Genomic DNA, 18,711 nt, shown 5'->3' with positions numbered 1-18,711 from the left:
TAGAATCTTCACAACCCTGTGAAGCAGATTCTGTTATTATGCCCATTATACTGATGAGGAAACCAAGACAGAGACACAGTGAGTGATACGGGTCGCAGAGCAAGTGAGAGGCAGAGCCCCATTTCTCAACCCAGGCAGTCTGAGCCCAGACCACCCTCTTCACAGCTGGAGTTCGCTGACCCTTCAACCGCAGAGTCTTCAGGTTCCACTGGGCTGGTATATAATGTAGAGCACTGGCTTGCCCTGCATGACGGGGTATAACCAGACAGGTGAACAAAGGCTAAGCCAGGGTTGCCACGGACAGAGCAAGGTGATCTCAGGTACCCATAGCAGAGGTTCTACCTGGGAGCAGAGAACAAAGTTAGAGGAATACAGCTACGTCAGTCCAAGTCAGTGAAAACTTTAAGTAACAGGAGATCTGAGACCTAGAAAGAGCATCCTGGTGGATGGGCTGTGGTGGCATTTAGAAGGGAAGGATAGTGCTCGGAAGGTCAGGAAAGGGGGCAGGGTATCACAGGTGCCCAGTGTTGGCCAATATGGCCCCAAACAGCCTGGAGTTTGGAGAGAGGGGCCTTAGTCCATGGAGGAGGCATTGGAAGATCAGGGCATGGCCTGAGTTCAGGGACAATACCCAATATTGGGAATTGGGGCTCAGAAACAAGGACAAGTCCAGTCATCAGACCAAAAACACTGTGTCCATATCAGATGAGCAAAAAGAGTAACTTAACACTGAGGGAGAGGTATTAAATAGCCTTTGATATCACCTAACGAGGTTGGACGTCATCCTATACATGTGTGATCTCACCTGAGGAGCTGCTATATACACATGTGACACCATAAGCTGGGGTGACACCATGTCCTCTTTCTAACAATCTCTTAAAAACCCATAATATTTATGCATAAAAGTGAATGGACGCAAGGTTAGCCCTAAAATAATGTCACCTTCACACTCTGACTTGCTTTCTTGAATGGGAAAGTAAGAGATACAGATGCAGCCAGCATGTTTGCATACCCCTGGGGATTTTATGTGAATGTCCCATGCATGTCTATGTCAACTTACAGATCGGGATTTAAAAAGGCAGCAAATTGTCCTCACAGGCAATGGGGGAGTTGGTCTGAGGGTGTGCAGAGGTGAGGTAAAGAACAACTGTGTGTTACTATAAGCCCTTCTAAAATGTTTGGATTATATTATTTTGTTTCATATATATGCATGTGTGTATATATGTGTATATGAATTATAAACCTGAAAAGAAAAAAAATGCATTAAATTTGACTATCAGGTCATTTGTCCTATAATAAATTAAAAGGGACGGGGCATAGGGATAATATATTAACGTATTGTCACAGCCAGGAAAATTCAAGGCAATCTAACTGGCAGATACAAAAATTTAAGAAAGAAAACTAATAGTAGCCAGGGACCATTTAATGTGGTCATAAAAAGGTTCATACACCTCTCGGAAATCATTATAATACAGCAAATGTTAGACTTTATGGGGCCAGTGGTGGTGCTGAGACTTCCATTTAAGCTTAGAGTATCCCTATCACACTCTGTTTAAGGAGGCAGGGAGCCAAGCAACATATTTTAGCAAGATTTTATCAAAAGTAGCTAATATTACAAGTGAAAGAAGGCATCGTTCTTATGTGCCTTTCCTTCCCAACACTTACACTGTAATATGATTTTTTATTTTATTGTCATCAATCCCCCAAACTGTCTGCCCTGTGTGGACTAAGGAACCATGCCTCTTTTGTCCACTCTGGCTTCCCCAGGAGGCAAGTGACTTCCGCGGAGATTCTCTTTCCTCAAGCTAGTGGAGGTCATCATGCCGCTCTCGACCTGCATGAGATGGGATATGGGAGCAGGGTGGGGGCTTGTTCCCAGTCAGGCCTCTGGGATGCTTTTCCCCGGGTCCCACCTCAAACTGAAGACCTTAATCCACTGCCATCTCCTCAGTTCCATCTGGCTGCCTAGAAACGCCTGCTTTGATTGCTGCTGGGAAGGAAAGCTTAAATTTTAACAGGAAACCTCAGCACTGCCTAAAACTTTTGGGGTTTCTTATAAAATTTGGTTTCTGTTCTCTTTAGTGTTTTGTAGACAGAGACCTAGAGAAAGGCCCTAAATAGATGCAGGAGTAGGAGTTTCATGACCCTCAGTTCAATTCGCAGCCTACTTGGGTGCCCAGTAGCCCTTGGCGGGGGGAGGACAGATCCAGGCTTGTCTAGTAATAAAACTTCCTCCCTTTAGGAAGGAAGCTCCCACCAGAGAGCTCAGCTCCACTAAACAGCAGGGAGGGTGGCCGGCCCCACCAGGAAGGGGGGCCCTCTGCACGTGGGGCCCCCCTGTCAGACTCAGACCACCCCCTGCCAAGGCCAGGACCTGGACTGGACCCACACGGAGGCCTCACCTTAACTCCTCTCCTCCCCTACCCCCCTCACCTCCTCTTCCTTTCCCCTCTCCCATTCCTGAGCTCCTTCCCCCTCACTCTGCTTTTCTTCCCCTCCCTGGCCCTCTTCCCTCTCTCTCCGCTTGCCCTTCTTGCTCCTCCTCCTCCTTAGATGAAATAGATCAAATAACTTTTTCTACTCCAAGAATCAAAGGTTAGGGCCCTCCAAAGGCCCTTCCCAATTACCTGAAGGCCAAAAGTTCAGCCTAGGATCAATAGCTATTCATTTGCCCCCTTGGTTAGAGAGATGGGGCTATTCATGCCCGAAACACTAATTTTTAAAGAATCGGAGGTATTTTAAACTGTTACTGCTCTCCTTTGACAAATGCAAATTTGCCTGACTAGAAGCTTCTCAGGCCGCCTTGCCTCCCCCAGCCAGAGAGCAGGCCTGGAAGATGATCACAGAAGTGTTTACTAGGGGCCAGAGTTGAAGTAAAGTCCCTCCCACCGCCTTAGCAGAGGTACATTCTCTGGAGACAGAGGAAGTTTAAGTTTTAGGGCCCCTTACTTGCTCTGGCCCTTCCAAGACCCTGGGAAGAGTCCCAGCACGGTGTTCCCATGGTCCTGTGTTTTTGTAAGATTTGTAAGAGGAATATATTTTCAACACAGTTGGGTTCAACTGCTGTTTCTTTCCACTACAGCTTCCCCTCCCTCATACTTCTCTGCTGAATTGGCATTGGAGTGGCTGTGGGCATTTAGGGGGTCCAGCTCAGGGGAAGCTGAATTGGGGATGCATTTAGCTCAGATTGAGTGGGATACCTTCGTGTGAGCCACAGTCACTTCTGTGTGTTAAGTCACTGCTGTCCATCCTGGGGTAGGAATAGTTTACAGGAGTAACACACAAGGCTGAATTAAATATAAACGTGTCCTATGGTGCCTGGCATCAGAAGTCTGTGGGTAGTGGAAGAAAAACAAGGTTTGAAATGTACTGAGCCAGAAGCGACTCTGTGGAAAATTCTTCCAATCATGAGATGTGTAAAAATGCAGTTTTCATTGATGCCTCAACAAAATGGAAATTCAGGAATATATTCGGAGACAAAACACGTACACTGATAAGAACACTGTGCGTTACTTATGGGAATTGCATAAAATAAAATTTATCAAAAATCTTGCATTTGCAGGACATTACCCTGTAGCAGTACTGCGCACGCACGGCAAGCGTGTCTGCATAAAGAAGCATGTTTTAATGCCTTCCAACTATCAATAATTTTGATCAATCTTGCTAGAGGAAAAGACTACCTTATCTCTCTGTTCTCTCTAATGCAAAGTCATTATCATATAAAGAGAGTATCAAAGTATGCAGGCAAAAATTCCAGAGGAAAAAGTTATTTTAGAGTTGTGTCACACAGTAATTAAAACATCATGTGTGGTTTTTTTTACTAGATTTTGAGATGTCTCTTGCATTTGCCAGCTTTAAAAAATTTGTAATTTTTTTCTGCTTCTAAAGAGTCACTTTCACTCCCAATTTTGTACTTGTATTTCTGTATTATTTTCCTTAAAGCGACCACCTCCTAAAATTGTATAATCCTCAGACCCCACAACCTGGATCCTCCCTACAGGCAGCCTCTGGGAGCAACTAGACAAAGGCGTGGTTTTCTTTGCCTCAAGGAATCCTGCTCCGAGCTTTCCCAAGGCAGTTGGTCAGGGGGTCCTGCGGGGGCATCAGGTTGCCTTCCCTCCAGGATCCCTGTCTTCTGGGCTACGAAGGTCTTTTTCCTGATGACTCTGATCCCAGAGTCTTAGGGACCTTGCTCGTGTTGCGAAAGACGGTGATGAGGAACTGCTGTTAATGCTGAGTTTCTCCAGCTGTGCTGAGGCCCAGCTGTACAAGTTCTCATGTAACTCTATTTGAGTTTCTTTTGGTTCAGGGAGAGGTAGGATGGTTTTCTGCCTCTTCAGATTCACATTGTGTTTGGGTCAGATGATCTGACATACAAGACTGTCTCATCCCTTCTGCTGCAGGGCATTTACCAGTTTTCTGTTTTCTTTCACAGAGTTGGTGTGGACCTGGATGAAAATCTGAAGGAGGAGCCCTCTTCACACCAGGCAAGTCAAAGAAGCCAATGCGTAGAGTATAGAGATATGAGGTGTTCTGTTCTGTGGGATGTTCCATGCTTATCCAGCATGTACCAAGGAGCTCATTCTAGAGGGAGCTGCCTCTGCTGATAAAACAAATGAGATGACATTAAATACATAGAATTCAGGGTGTTGATGACTTTTAGCATGTGAATGCTTAGAACTAGCATATACTCTCCACCTCTCTGTGGAACTTTACAGTGTAGAAGCAAAACCATTATGACCCTTGGAATGAGGCACCCCATGGTTCAAATCCCTACCCAGCAACTTGCTAGCTAGGTGATCTCAAAGCACATCCAGTGCATGTTGGTAACACAACAATTGGACCTATTTCTCCTGCATGATTTCTCATTAGTCACGTCTAGATGTACAGAAATATTGAAACTGTCAAAGGATAGCAAAACTGTCTAGATGATCCATTCCTGACTTAATGGAGCAAAATTATCTACACAGACCTGAAAATCCTTTAGGGAAATTTTCAGAACAATGTGCTATTCCCTCAAGTAGGGGAAATATATTCTCCAGACTCTGCATTTGAACCCGACATCAGAGTAGAATGTCAATGGCAATTTTTCATTAGCCATTTTAGACTCAGTACTTAACAAACAAATGTTTGGAAATTTTATACTTTTTGCTGAAATTAGAAGTAGGCAGTCATGATAGGATAATATCATGTGGTGATGCTTAATGAATTGTGTTATGAGCATATTTATATTTGAAGAGAATCTCTCTCTCTTTTAATTTGTGGTTTTTTTTCCCTGTAATGCCATCAATGAGGCACAGCCGGTTAGTGTGCCTGTGTGTGATGCTGCTTTCCCGGTTTACAGAGATATAAAGCAGGAAGGAGCCTATGTTCTGCAGAAAAGCCTGGGAAAATCAGTTGGTTATGATCGTGGCTCTCATGTACTTTGAATTTTTTTTGTCACCTGTGTTTCAAGGCCAGGCTGTGCCATTTTCACTGGCTTCATTGCCTAGGAAACACACCTACCTGCAGGACTAAGCACAGCAGGGTGGCCAACGCACTAGGATTAGGGCCAGCCTGGTGACCTTAGAAAGATCAAAGCCCATCTCCTTACACTGGAGGGCTATAACGAGTCGTCTGTAATGTTGGGTGGTGGCTGATTTTTAAAAAGCATTTTCATCTTGTATAGGTCAAATAATCCTACCTTCAAGTAAAACTTTTATCTAGATTTTATCCTTCTTGTATACCTTTTTCTTTAAAATAAAAAAAGAATCATAAATTTCATCAAAGAAAATTCTCTAATTGCCTAATATTCTATAACCACATATTCATAAAACTTTCTACTGGCCTAACTCCTTCCTTTTGTAATTTAAATGTATTTTATTTTATCTCATTCATGTGACACTTTAAAACAAAGTTCACCATTGTTAGTTCAGTACTATTGTCTGAAAATATTACAGCAATAAAAGGTTTTGGGTTTTTTTTTTTTTTAGAGAAATCGGATAGCATAATGTAGAACTGAAAAGTATGTGATATTTGGATCTTAGACAAGTTTTTTACATCTTTGAGTCTCAGTATCTATAAATTGTGAATGCTGATAATGTCTACCTCTCCAGGCTATTTTGACAATCAAGAGAAATTATGTTTATGAAAACTACCCAACTTAATTGAGCTAAATTCATCTCATTTATGAAAGATTTGAGGCAGCTTAAACCACCACATAAAATAATAGTAAAATATTTTGTAAAGAATTTTAAAATTCAGTAAAAAAATACTAATAAGAGCAGACAGTCAAAACCAGAGGAGTGAAAAGAATCATGAATAAGCAGGTCAAAGGGCCTATGTGGTTGCTGTAGTCAAACCGTAAGTAACCTTTCTGGTAGCCAAAGAGGGGACAAAAGGAAATAATAATCAGTAATATACTAAATTCACATCATCAGAGGGAAAAATCATACCCTCTCCTCAAGTAGTACAAAACTTCACAGATCACGTCATTTTTACAAGAAATTTCTCCCTTGGGGCCTCCTACAGAGGACACATAAAGAGCTATCTAAATGTTAAATAACTAGCATTATAATTTACAGTGTTCCCACCAAACTGCTGCTGCCTAAAAATAATTTTAAGTGTCCTCTAATTGTTCTTATTCACAATAATGTTTGACTGTCAAAGTAGTTACATTTCAGAAAGAAGTTTTCTCCATATGTTGGAATAATTCTTATCTTCGGTGTCAAGTACAAGACACAGTGGGCTCTGGTGGGAGGTGACAAGCCACAGTGTCCATGTAGCGACCACTCAACCTAGACAGAGTTTTTTTGGTGCTTTCCCAGCCATCTGTCAAGAAACACTCTGCCTTCATTTTGCCTAACACTTCACTTATTATCATCATCTGTTGCTCTGTTGGACTACAGAGAATAACCTGAATTCGCAGGAGGATTATATGTTTTCACTTGATTTGCATTTATTAAATTGCCTTTGCATTAACAAATAGGATAAACTTTGCACTGGTCAACCTTAACAAATAAACAAACAAAAGACCCTGTTCTTACCAAAAACTAAACCTTTCACAGGTTGTTATGGTCATTACAGATCATATACTCTCAAAATCAACAATAAACATATATAATTATATTTTTTAAAGAATTTCTTCTTTTTCTGTTGTAGAGAATAAAATAATCTCTGGGAACATGAACTTATGGCTATGACTAACTAGTAATATCGAGATTTTCCTTTTTGCCTTGTAATTCCTTTAGAATGTGAATGGCATGACCCTCTTACTTGCACCAGGCACAGAGCTTTAGAGAGCATGTTCCATATGTAGCTATTAAACTTTAGATACTTACTCCATGCAAATGTGCTACTTTGAGAAATGGAAGATACTGCAGTTGTGAATTTTATGTCTCTTAAACTTGAAAAAAAAAGAAACCCATCAGATAACCTCCCACACAGTAGGAAGTGTTCCTTGTAATTGATTCCTTGTCCTTGGAAGCACACCTTTGCAGAGTAGAGGAAAATCACTGGAGCACCACACTCGATCTTTTAATAGAGAATTCCTGCTACTCAAGAAAGGCTGCCAGTATTGCTTCTCTTTTCCCCTTTTGCCATTTTATCATAAGCCTCCCAATATTTGTTGGGCACTAAGTATTTTTCTTAACACTTTCCTAAGCGCTTTGTATGTGTTATCTCACTTAATTTTCAAGATAACCCTGAGTGGGTACCATTATTATCCCCATCTTACAAATAAGGAAATTGTATACAGAGAAGTTAAATAATTGCCCCAAGAGCACATTGAAGGCAGAGGCAGAATCTGAGCCCAGACAATTTGGTCCAAGAACGTCCCCTAACGGGATACACATGCATGCGTTCATTCATTCAAGTAAGTATTAATAACTATCGGCACCCACCCATCGGGCACTAATCTAGATGTGAGGAGGATTCAGCAGTTACCACTGCACAGTCTTCTCCCTCACAGATCTTATACTCTAAAGGGGGACACTGATAACAAAAAGGTGAACTACATACTGTAAGTTCAGAGCAGGATCACAATAAATCAAGTAAGAGGTGGAGAGCCATGGAGGGGGCTATTGGCTGGTCAGGGAAGGTCTCTCTGAGGAAATGGCATTTGATCAGAGGCTGAATGATGTGCAGAAGCAAAACACGTGAGATCGGGAGGGTGGGCGGGGGGTGTGGCGGAAGTATAGTTCAGGCAGAGGCTACAGCAAGGACAAAGGCCCTGGAGTCCCAGAGGGTTATGGGGTGCCCCAAGAGCAGCAGGAAGGCCAGTGTGGCTGGAGCCAATTAAGCAAGATGAGAGTGAATGTAGCTGAGCTGGGAGAAACAGACAGGCAGGGGCCAGACTGTTGGCCACAGTGGTAAGTTTGATTTTATTCTAATATAATGGGTACTCTTAGAGGTTTGAAGCTTGGAAGTAATAGAATTAGACCTTTTTAAAAAAATTTTTTTTCTCTCAACTCCACCCTGCCAAGTGTTACAATGAGACTAATTTTCATCTTTTCTAATGTAATGTAATTTTTTAACACTATGTTTGTTTCTCTATGATCTCTCTTAATGTTAACTTTCAATTTCCTTTGGTTTCCAGTAGTCTCTTCATTGAAATTCTGTTTGTGGTTGTCTTTTATACTTGTCTATAACCTGAGTGGATCAGTTCTGGTCACTGCAGCTCAAGAAAGTCAGAGCAGAGCTGAGAAAGGTCCAGAGAAGGGCAACTTCAATAACTGAGCAGAGGGACCTGCTGCCAGAGAATGGGGATTAAAAGGATTAGGGCTTCTCCATCAGAAAGACTAGAGCTAAGAAGGGACACAACAAAGTGTCTGTAAAAATATGAAGGGTGAACAAAGACTTGTTTGCCAACTCCCAGAAAACAGGTATAGTATAACCTGGGAATCCCTTTGAAACCTGGAAGAGACCACTGGTGAAGAATAAAATATTTGTTCTTCTGCACAAGGGATGCTTCTTACTCAGGGTCATCCAGAGTTGCAAGGGTTAGATATATAAGTAGGTTCAGGAGAAGAGATTCATTAGCAGATGCTGGGGTCATCTGGGTCATTAAATAAAATTAATTTTTCATTGTGAATAGCTTCAAATATTTCTAATAAACTCATAGAGAACAGAATAATGAATCCCATATGCCCATCCCCCAAATTTAACGATTGTCCACATTTTTTCATACTGGCTTCATTCATTGCTCCTATACCATTAAAGCTGGTCTCATAGAATATAAATTGCATACTACACCCCCACAAATATTTCAGAAATATAATACTAGGCTCAAAAATTGATCTGACCCAGATGAGGAATTTTCTTAGTCTTATAAGTTGTTATAATGCCATTGTAAATAATGGTATTTTTAGAAAAATAAAATGAATATTTCAAAGCAAATATCTTGGGTTTTCCCTGGACCAGCATTGACTATATTTTAGTTATGCTTAACTTATGGCTTATACACCCAAAAGTATATCCCCTCCCCATTAACTTTTTACTACATAGGACCAAATTCCATATATTTATCTTACCAGTAGATTCTACAATTACATGTTCTAGAAAACAGGATAATAATGAGGAAGAAGACGTGGGGAAGGTGGCAGCTACAATTTAGTGAGCACTTTTTGTGTATTAGGTTATATATGTACATACATACATATATCACATTTAATTTTTTACTTCAACCATTTGGGATAACTATTATAACCCCCATTTTACAAATGATGAAATTTGAGTTCAAAGAATTAAATTTTCCCCAAACAACAAACCAGTGATGGTTTGAGCCAGGACTAAAGGCCAAAGCTATATTTTATCCTCACCATCCTCTTATACCATACCCTCCATGGGTAATTATCTATAAACATGATCTTCTTTCCTCCCAGTAAGGTAGCCTGTCAGTCAACATTTGAATATATAATTTCCCATTTCTATTGAGAATATCAAGCATATTCCCATTTTAAGAGACTAGAGCATATTCCTCACCTTCTACATTGATTATCTCAGTGTGGAATCCTCTTCATCCATACGCCCTAAGCTGTGGGTGTCAATCCACTGTCTAGGAAGTCTTTTTCCTACTGCAATACATGTCACCCTTCACTCATAGTGGAGCAGGATCTACTGCCTCCCGGCAGGAGGGAGCTAACCGCATTATGCTCTGTTTGTTTCTTCCTCCCAGCCAGGGTTGAGTTGCCAACCAATCTAAAGCTTTTCTTCATGCAGATGTCTAAAGGAAGAACATTCCAGACAAAACAAAGGCCCTGGAACAGGGCCAGCCTATCTGAGAAATAGCAAGTATACAGGTATTGTTAGAGTGAGCCATCAGAATATTATAGGATATGATCAGTCAGAGATATAGGCAGGAGCCAGATTTTATCAGTTATCTATTGCCACATAATGCTAGATAACAAATACAAAATCTTAGAGACATCAAACAATAAGCACTTATTTATCTCACAATTCTGTGGGGGTCAGCTGCTCTAGAGTGGACTTGTTCATATATCTATGGTCAGCTATAGGTTGGCTAGATAACTGCTGGTTTCACCTAGGCTTGCTCACATGTCTGGGGTTAGATAACTACTGGACAGCCTTAATTGGGAAGACTTAGGTGACTGCTGTGCTTCACATTCTCATCTCATCTGGGGACCAATGGGATATGCTGAAGATGTCTTTCTCCTGGCAATGATAGAGGACAAGTATGTAAGCAAAAACACGCAGGGTTTCTTGAGGCCTCGCCTTAGAACCAATACATTGGTACTGCTGCTACATTCTGTTGACCAGAGAAAGCTACAAGGCCATCTTAGCAAATAGGTGTGTAAATAGGTAACTCCTCTTTTGTCAAAAGAACTACAAAGTTACATGGAAAAGGCTGTGGATATAGGGATGGAAAAAAATGGGACCTCTAATGCGATTAATCTGCCACATAGATCATTTGGACCAAGGTAGAGTATAGACTTTATAGTACTGTGTAAAATTTTAGAGTTTTGAAATGTATTGAGACTTATTTTATGGTTCCAGTTGTTCTGTCATGGTAAACATTCTATATGTACTTGAAAAAATGAGTATTCTTGCAGCTGTTTCAATACTATGCCAAACTATAGAATACACTTGATCTAGTATCTGACAAGTGTCAATTTATAAGGTGATTTTTTTGGTCTATTTACCAATTACTGATAAAACCTCCAAATGTACTTAGGGACTTTGCTCTTTCTCGCTTTAGTTTTCTCAGATATTGCTTCATGTATTTCAAAGCTTTTCACTGGATATAGAATTCTGGTTTGATAGTTGTCTTCTTTCAACACTTTGAAAATTGCATTCCATTGTTCTCTGACCTCCATTTTTTCAGATGAAAAGTCAGGAGAAATTTTTTTATTTCCTTCAACATAATATGCTCTGTCTTTTTCTGGTTCCTTTTAAGATTTTTATCTTTGTCTCTAGTTTTTAGACGTTTGATTCTTACATGTCTAGCATCTTTTCCTTTGAATTTATCCTAATTTGGATTCATTGGGTTTCTTGGATCTCTCAGCTAATATTTTTCATCAAATTTGGGAAATATTCAAGTATTGTTTCTTCAAACATTTTTGTCCTTCATGTTCCCATTGCTCTCTTTCTAACCCTACAGTCTTATATGTGTTAGGCTACCTTCTATTTTTTTCTCATGTCACTTAGGAAGTATTTTATTCTCTTATTTCTTTATATTCTACAAATTGGATAATTTTTATGGATCTCTTTTAAAGTTCACTGACACTTTCTTCTGTAGCATTCTGTCTTCTCTTAAGCCAATATAGTGAATTTTTCATTCTAAATATTATACTTTTTGGTTCCAGAATTTTCATTTTGTTCTTTTTTATAGTTTACCTTCTTCCTCTGAGAGCTTCATTTGTGTACTCATTGCCTCTATCTTTTCCTTTAAATTCTCTAGCATATTTTTTATGGCAGTTTTAAAGCCTTTGTTTGTTAATTCCAACATCCAAGCCATTTCAAGGTCTGTTTCTATAGCTACTTTCTCTTTTAGCTGTAGCTCAAGCTTTCCTATTTCTTTCCATGTCTAGGAGTTGTTATGTTGAACCTTAATAGAAAAACATTGAGTGGAGTCTGGATTATTCTATAAATAATAATTGGATTTTATTCAGTCAAGCAGTTACTATTTTGTAGGTCCTGGTTTTATTCTTGGTTTGATACATTTTCATTTTGTCCTTAGTTTTAGGGCATGGCTGTTATTCTAGAACATCATCCTTGCTCATAAATCATGCTTTTTCTGAGGTCTCAACCAAATAGCTGACTTTTGACTTTGGCTGGGCCATGCTACAATGTTTCCTAGCACATTGTGATCTTTATTTCTCAACTTCAAAACAGCTTCTCTCTGCAGGGCCTTTTGAACCTCACTCTGTGCATGCACAAATCAGTCCTCAGTCAAGGATCTGAGGGAAACATCTACACAGATTTCTAGGTGTCCTCTGTGCCCAGTTCCTTCCTTTTTGGTACACTGCCTTAAATATCTCAGCACTTCAGTGACATTCAAACTTCCTCTTTTGTACACCACGTTAAAAGTGTCAGCATTTCAGCAACACTCAAACACCCATCTTCAATTCAGTGAGACTGTGGTTCTCTGTCTGGACTCTATGTCCTTGCATTTCAATTTGGAAAGGACCTCCAAGCAGAAAGTCAAGGAGAATATAAGGCTCACCTCATTTGTTCCCTTCTTTCAAGGATCATAGTCCTTTGCTGCCTATTATCTAATGCCTGAATCCTATCAAATGTTATGATGCCAGTTACTGTATCACAGTCAGCCATTATATATTTTGAAGGTGATTTTGAAGTGGTTCTCTAGGGGGACATATAATTTTATTTTGTATTATTTTGTTTTAGACACATATAAAATATTATATAATGGAATCAAAAGTCTAAATGTGAGATGATTTACTATGATAGTGTTATTAAAATATAGCATGAGCCAGAATCTTCTCATTCCAAGGTCCATTTTCCATTAGGGTTGTGTGTGTGTGTATAAAAGAGTTATAATACTAACTAAATTATGATATAAATCAGGCATTATCTAAGAATACCATGAGGCAGATACAGTGAAATGATGTGAACTTCCTCCTATCTGTAAATTGGTACATCACTTTTTGTCTTTGTACTCAATCTTCAATCTGTAACATGGACCTAGGATGATTTTTTATATACCTTTAAGAAGGAACATATGTCTTTTATACTACAAACATGTTACTTTTGTGAAAATACTTTGTAAACTGTAAAGAGCTATGCAAATGTAGGCCTCATCAATTTATTACTTTTTCACAATTCCTATTTCAGTGCATTTTACATCTAGAATTTATGATTTCAGTAGTTAGTTGTAGTAATTTTCTATTGCTGCATAAAAAGTTATCCCAAAATTTAGTGGCTTAAGACAAACATTTATTATCTCAAGGTTTCTATGAATCAGGAATCTGAAAGCAACTTATCTGAGTGTTCTGACTCAAGTTGTCTCATGAGGTTGCAGTCAAGATGTCAGCTAAAGTTACAGTCACCTGAAGACTTGACTGGGCCTGGAAGATTCACTTCCATGCTGGCAGGAGGCCTCAGTTCCTTTCTAGCTGTTGGTAGGCAGACTCAGTTCCTTTCCACATGGATCTCTCCACAGAGCTGCTTTAGTATCCTTACAACATGGCACCTGACTTTCCTCAGAGCAAGTGGTCCAAGAGAGACAGCAAGGAGGAGGCCACAATGTATTTTTATGACCTGATCTTGGATATGAGACACCATCACTTCTGCTATATTCTATTCATTTGAAATGAGTCACTAAGTATAGCTTGCACCCAATAGGGAGGGAATTTGGGCTCCATCTCTTGTTTTTTTTCTTTTTTAACTTCTAAAAGGTTTTTTTTTTTATTTCAGGATATTATAGGGGTACAAAAGTTTAAGTTACGTATAGTGCCCTTGCCCAACCCCCCAAGTCAGAGCTTCAAACATGCCCATCTCGTAAAGAATACGCATCACACTCATTATGTATGTATACACCCATCCCCCCCCAACATCTGCCCAACACCCAATTAATATTATTCCTAAATGTGCTCTTAGGTGATGATCACTGAAACCAATTTGATGGTGAGTACATGTGGTGCTTATTTTTCCATCCTTGGGATACTTTGCTTAGTAGAATGGGTTCCAGCTCTATCCAGGAAAATACAAGAGGTACTAAATCACCATTATTTCTTATAGCTGAGTAGTACTCCATGGTATACATATACCACATTTTATTAACCCACTCATGTATTGATGGGCACTTGGGTTGTTTCCACATCTTTGCAACTGTGAATTGTGCTGCTATAAACATTCAGGTGCAGATGTCTTTTATATAGAATGTCTTTTGTTCTTTGGGATAGATGCCCAATAATGGGATTGCTGGATCAAATAGTAGGTATACTTGTATCTGTTTAAGTTATCTCCATATTGCTTTCCACAGAAGTTGCACTAGTTTGCAGTCCCACCATCAGTGTATGAGTGTTACTGTCTCTCTGCATCCACGCCAACATTTATTGTTTTTGGACTTTTTGATAAAGGCCATTCTCACTGGAGTTAAGTGATATCTCATTGTGGTTTTGATTTGCATTTCTCTGATAATTAGAGATGTTGAGCATTTTTTCATATGTTTGTTGGCCATTCTTCTGTCTTTTGAAAAATTTCTATTCATGTCCTTTGCCCACTTTTTGATAGGGTTGTTTAATTTTTTCTTGCTGATTTTCCTGAGTTCTAAATAGATTCTGATTATCAGCCCTTTATCAGATGTGTAGCACGCAAAAATTTTTTCCCATTCTGTAGGTTGTCTGTTTGTTCTCATGACTGTTTCTTTGGCTGTGCAGAAGCTTTTTAATGTAATCAGGTCCCATTTATTTATTTTTGTTGTTGCTGTGATTGCCTTTGGGGTCTTCTTCATAAATTCTTTGCCTAGACCAATGTCTATAAGAGTTTTTCCCACATTTTCTTCTAGAATTCTAATAGTTTTACACCTTAGGTTATCTAAGTCTGTTATCCACTGTGATTTGATTTTTGTGAGAGGTGAAAGGTGTGGATCTTGTTTCAGTCTTTTACATGTGGCTATCCAGTTTTCCTAGCACCATTTATTGAATAAGGAATCTTTTCCCCAGTGTATGTTTTTGTCTGCTTTGTCAAAGATTAGATGGCTATATGAGGATGGTTTTATATCTGGATTTTCAGTTTTGTTCCACTGGTTTGTGTCTCTGTTCTTGTGCCAATACCAAGCTGATTTAATAACCACAGCCTTGTAGTATAGTTTGAAATCTGGTAAATTAATACCTCCCATTTTATTCTTATTGCCTAAAATTGCTTTTGCTAAACAGGGTCTTCTCTGGTTCCATACAAAGCATGAAATTATTTTTTCTATATCTGTGAAAAATAATATTGGTAATTTAGTAGGGATCGCATTAAATCTGTAGATCACTTTGGGTAGTATAGACATTTTAACAATGTTGATTCTTCTGATCCACAAGCATGGTATGGTTTTCCACCTGTTTATGTGCTCTGCAGTTTTCTTCCTCAGTGTTTCATAGTTCTCCCTGTAGAGGTCTTTTACCTCCTTAGTTAAATACATTCCTAGGTACTTTATTTTCTTTGTTGCTATTGTGAAGGATATTGAGTCTTTGATTTGGTTCTCAGTTTGACTGTTGGCATATGTGAATGCCTCTGATTTGTGTGCATTGATTTTGTATCCTGAGACTTTGGTGAATTCATTTATCAATTCCAGGAGTCTCTTGGTTGAATCCTTGGGGTTTTCTAGATATAATATCATATCATCCGCAAAGAATGAGAGTTTGATCTCTTCTGTCCCGATTTGGACGTGTTTGATTCTGCTCTCTTGCCTGATTGTTCTCGCAAGGACTTCCAGCACTATGTTGAATAGCAGTGGGGACTGTGGGCAAACTTATCTGGTTCCAGTTCTAAGTGGGAATGCTTTCAATTTTTCCCCATTCAGTATGATGTTGGCTGTGGGTTTGTCATATATGGCTTGTATCATTTTTAGGTAGGCCCCATCTATGCCTATTTTGTTAAGTGTTCTTATCATAGAAGGGTGTTGAATTTTGTCAAATGCTTTTTCTGCATCTATTGAAAGGATCACATGGTCTTTGATTTTGCTTCTACTTATGTGGTGAATTACATTAATAGATTTGCATATGTTGAATCCCTGCATCTCTGGGATGAAGCCTACTTGGTGATGGATTATTTTTTTGATAAGCACTTGGATTCGATTTGCTAGGATTTTATTGAGAATTTTTGCATCTATATTCATAAGGGATATTGGTCTGTAGTTTTCTTTTTTTGTTGTGTCCTTTTCTGGTTTGGGTATCAGGGTTATGTTGGCTTCATAAAATGTGTTGGGGAGGATTCTATCTTTCTCGATGTTGTGGAATAACTTTTGTATGATAGGCACCAGTTCTTTGTAGGTGTGGTAAAATTTGGGTGTGAAGCCATCTAGTCCTGAGTTTTTCTTTTTAGGGAGGTTTTTTATTGCTGTTTCGATTTCAGTTCTTGATATTGGTTTGTTCAGGAATTCTGTTTCTTCCTGGTTGAGCTGAGGGAGGTTGTGTGTTTCCAAAAATTGGTCCAGTTCCTCCACATTTTCCAATTTGTGTGCATACAGGTTTTTGTAGAATTCATAGATGATATCTTGTATGTCTGTGGCATCAGCTGTAATTTCTCCTTTTATGTTCCTGATGGAGGTTATTAGAGATTTTTCTTTTCTGGTCTTAGTCTAGCCAAAGGTGTGTCAATTTTGTTTATCTTTTCAAAGAGCCAACATTTTGTTTTATTAATCTCTCATATAGTTTTCCTATTGTCCATTTCATTTAGTTCTGATTTGATCTTATGAATTTCACTCCTTCATCTGCGTTTGGGGTCAGTCTGTTCTTCTTTCCCCAGCTCTTTGAGTCTACTCATTAGATTGTTTATTTGTAAATTTTCTGTCTTTTGGATACAGGCATTTATGGAAATAAACTTTCCTCTCAGAACTGCTTTAGCTGTGTCCCACAGAGTTTGATAACTTGTGTCTCCTTTGTCATTTAGTTCAAAGAATTAAGGGATTTTTTAAAATTTTTAAATGACACATAATAATACATATTTATGGGGTACAGAGTGATAATTTGATACACATATACAATGATCAAATCAGGATAATTAGCATATCCATTACCTCAAATATTTATTATTTTTTGTGTTGGGAATACTTAAAATTCTCCTTTCTAGCTATTGGAAAATATACAATGAGTTATTTTTAACTCTAGTCACCCAACAGTGCTATAGGACACTAGAACTTATTCCTATTCCCATTTGTAACCATTAACCAACCTCTCCCTATCTTGCCCTCCTCACTACACTTCCCAGCCTCCAGTAGCCACAATTATACTCTCTGCTTCTATGTAGGCTCATCTTTTAAAGGAAGAAGTATCAAAGAATTTGTAGATACACATTTTAAAACCATCACAATATCATATTGTATTTTCCTGAACCAAGCAATCTATTTTCCCCTAGATTAACTTGGATCCACCATACAGACAAGGTTATCTCTTTTTTTGTAGCTAAAACATGAGCTTAGCCCTTGTGGTAGTGTATCTATGATGTCTCTGTGTCATCTTAACAGTTTTACCCATCCTTCACTAGTTGTCTCTTTCAGTTCTTTTCTCCCTAGGCATGTATTTTCCAACTATACATTCTTGGAAGTGTATTTATGACTATACCTTCTTTATGAGTGTATCTGGGCACTGGGAAGGTGAGAATATTTGTGTCAAGTGCTTTCTATGTAGAGGCTAAGGATTAATGATTTACCTTTTAAAATGTATATTTGAAAAAAATTCTATTTGTACCTCAATTATATCCCTCTTCAGAATCCAGAAATCTTTTGTCTTTAGAGACACAGAATCTGGTCCTCTCCTTGGTAGTTAGAAAATTGAGGCAAGGAATTGGAAATTATTGCATGAATACACTCTAAGGTGGAGGGATATGGTAGGGCAAAAGTACCGCTAACAAATTTCATTCACATTTGATTGCTAAAAAAGTGTTTTAGAACCCATAAAGAGCTCTATAGTTTTTTTATGGTAATTATTTGTCTTGTTATCACTCTATGCAACTTACACTGACATTAATATTGAATATGAAATCTTGAGAAATAGAGAGGAAAATCTTCTCTCTCTCTCACATAATCCATTGAATCCCCCTGAAATGATGAGCAACCCCATATGATTATCCCAAAGCAGAGTTCATCCAGTTCACTTAGCAGAGTCCCCATATTTGAATATTGACAGAGGAATATATTTACATTTGCTTAGTTCTTTTTCATTAAATACAGCAATAACAACAAAATCCCTTCTTGCTTCAGTGTCTGTTTTTCAAAGATTTCTCACCAGAGCTTTTTGTTTTCTCTTAGGAGTTCAAATAAACACAAAACAAATAAGTACCAGTACAATTTCCCTGTTGCTCTCTCTCTGGGGGATTAAGTATTAGGGGATCATTTAAAAGAAAACTACCCATTTCCTACTGTTCTCAGTCACTTCCCCAACCTCTATTTAAGGAGAAAAAAGAAAAATATCAAATGCCCCAGTGGTTTTTAAACTGTCCCCAAAATAGAAGTTATTAAGAGAGCCAGAAATTCCTCATACATCAAGCATTCTGCTTTTCAGAGTACCTAGGCAAATAAAGGTTGAAATTCAACACACTTGAATTGCC

The 18,711-nt window shown here is 38.7% G+C and overlaps 1 protein-coding gene across 1 annotated transcript in view; it reads left to right on the top strand.

Annotated features, from left to right (window-relative positions):
* The window catches only part of SLC9A9 (solute carrier family 9 member A9), a 530,362-nt gene that overhangs the window by 409,980 nt on the left and 101,671 nt on the right, over positions 1 to 18,711 (top strand). The window contains exon 13 of the mRNA XM_045539403.1: positions 4,436 to 4,487. Within this exon, the coding sequence (XP_045395359.1) occupies positions 4,436 to 4,487 (52 nt within the window). The remainder of the gene's footprint in view (positions 1 to 4,435; positions 4,488 to 18,711) is intronic.

The sequence above is a fragment of the Lemur catta genome, chromosome 1 (genome assembly GCF_020740605.2).
Source record: "Lemur catta isolate mLemCat1 chromosome 1, mLemCat1.pri, whole genome shotgun sequence".
Taxonomy (NCBI): domain Eukaryota; kingdom Metazoa; phylum Chordata; class Mammalia; order Primates; family Lemuridae; genus Lemur; species Lemur catta.
This window is presented reverse-complemented; position numbering and strand designations above follow the sequence as displayed.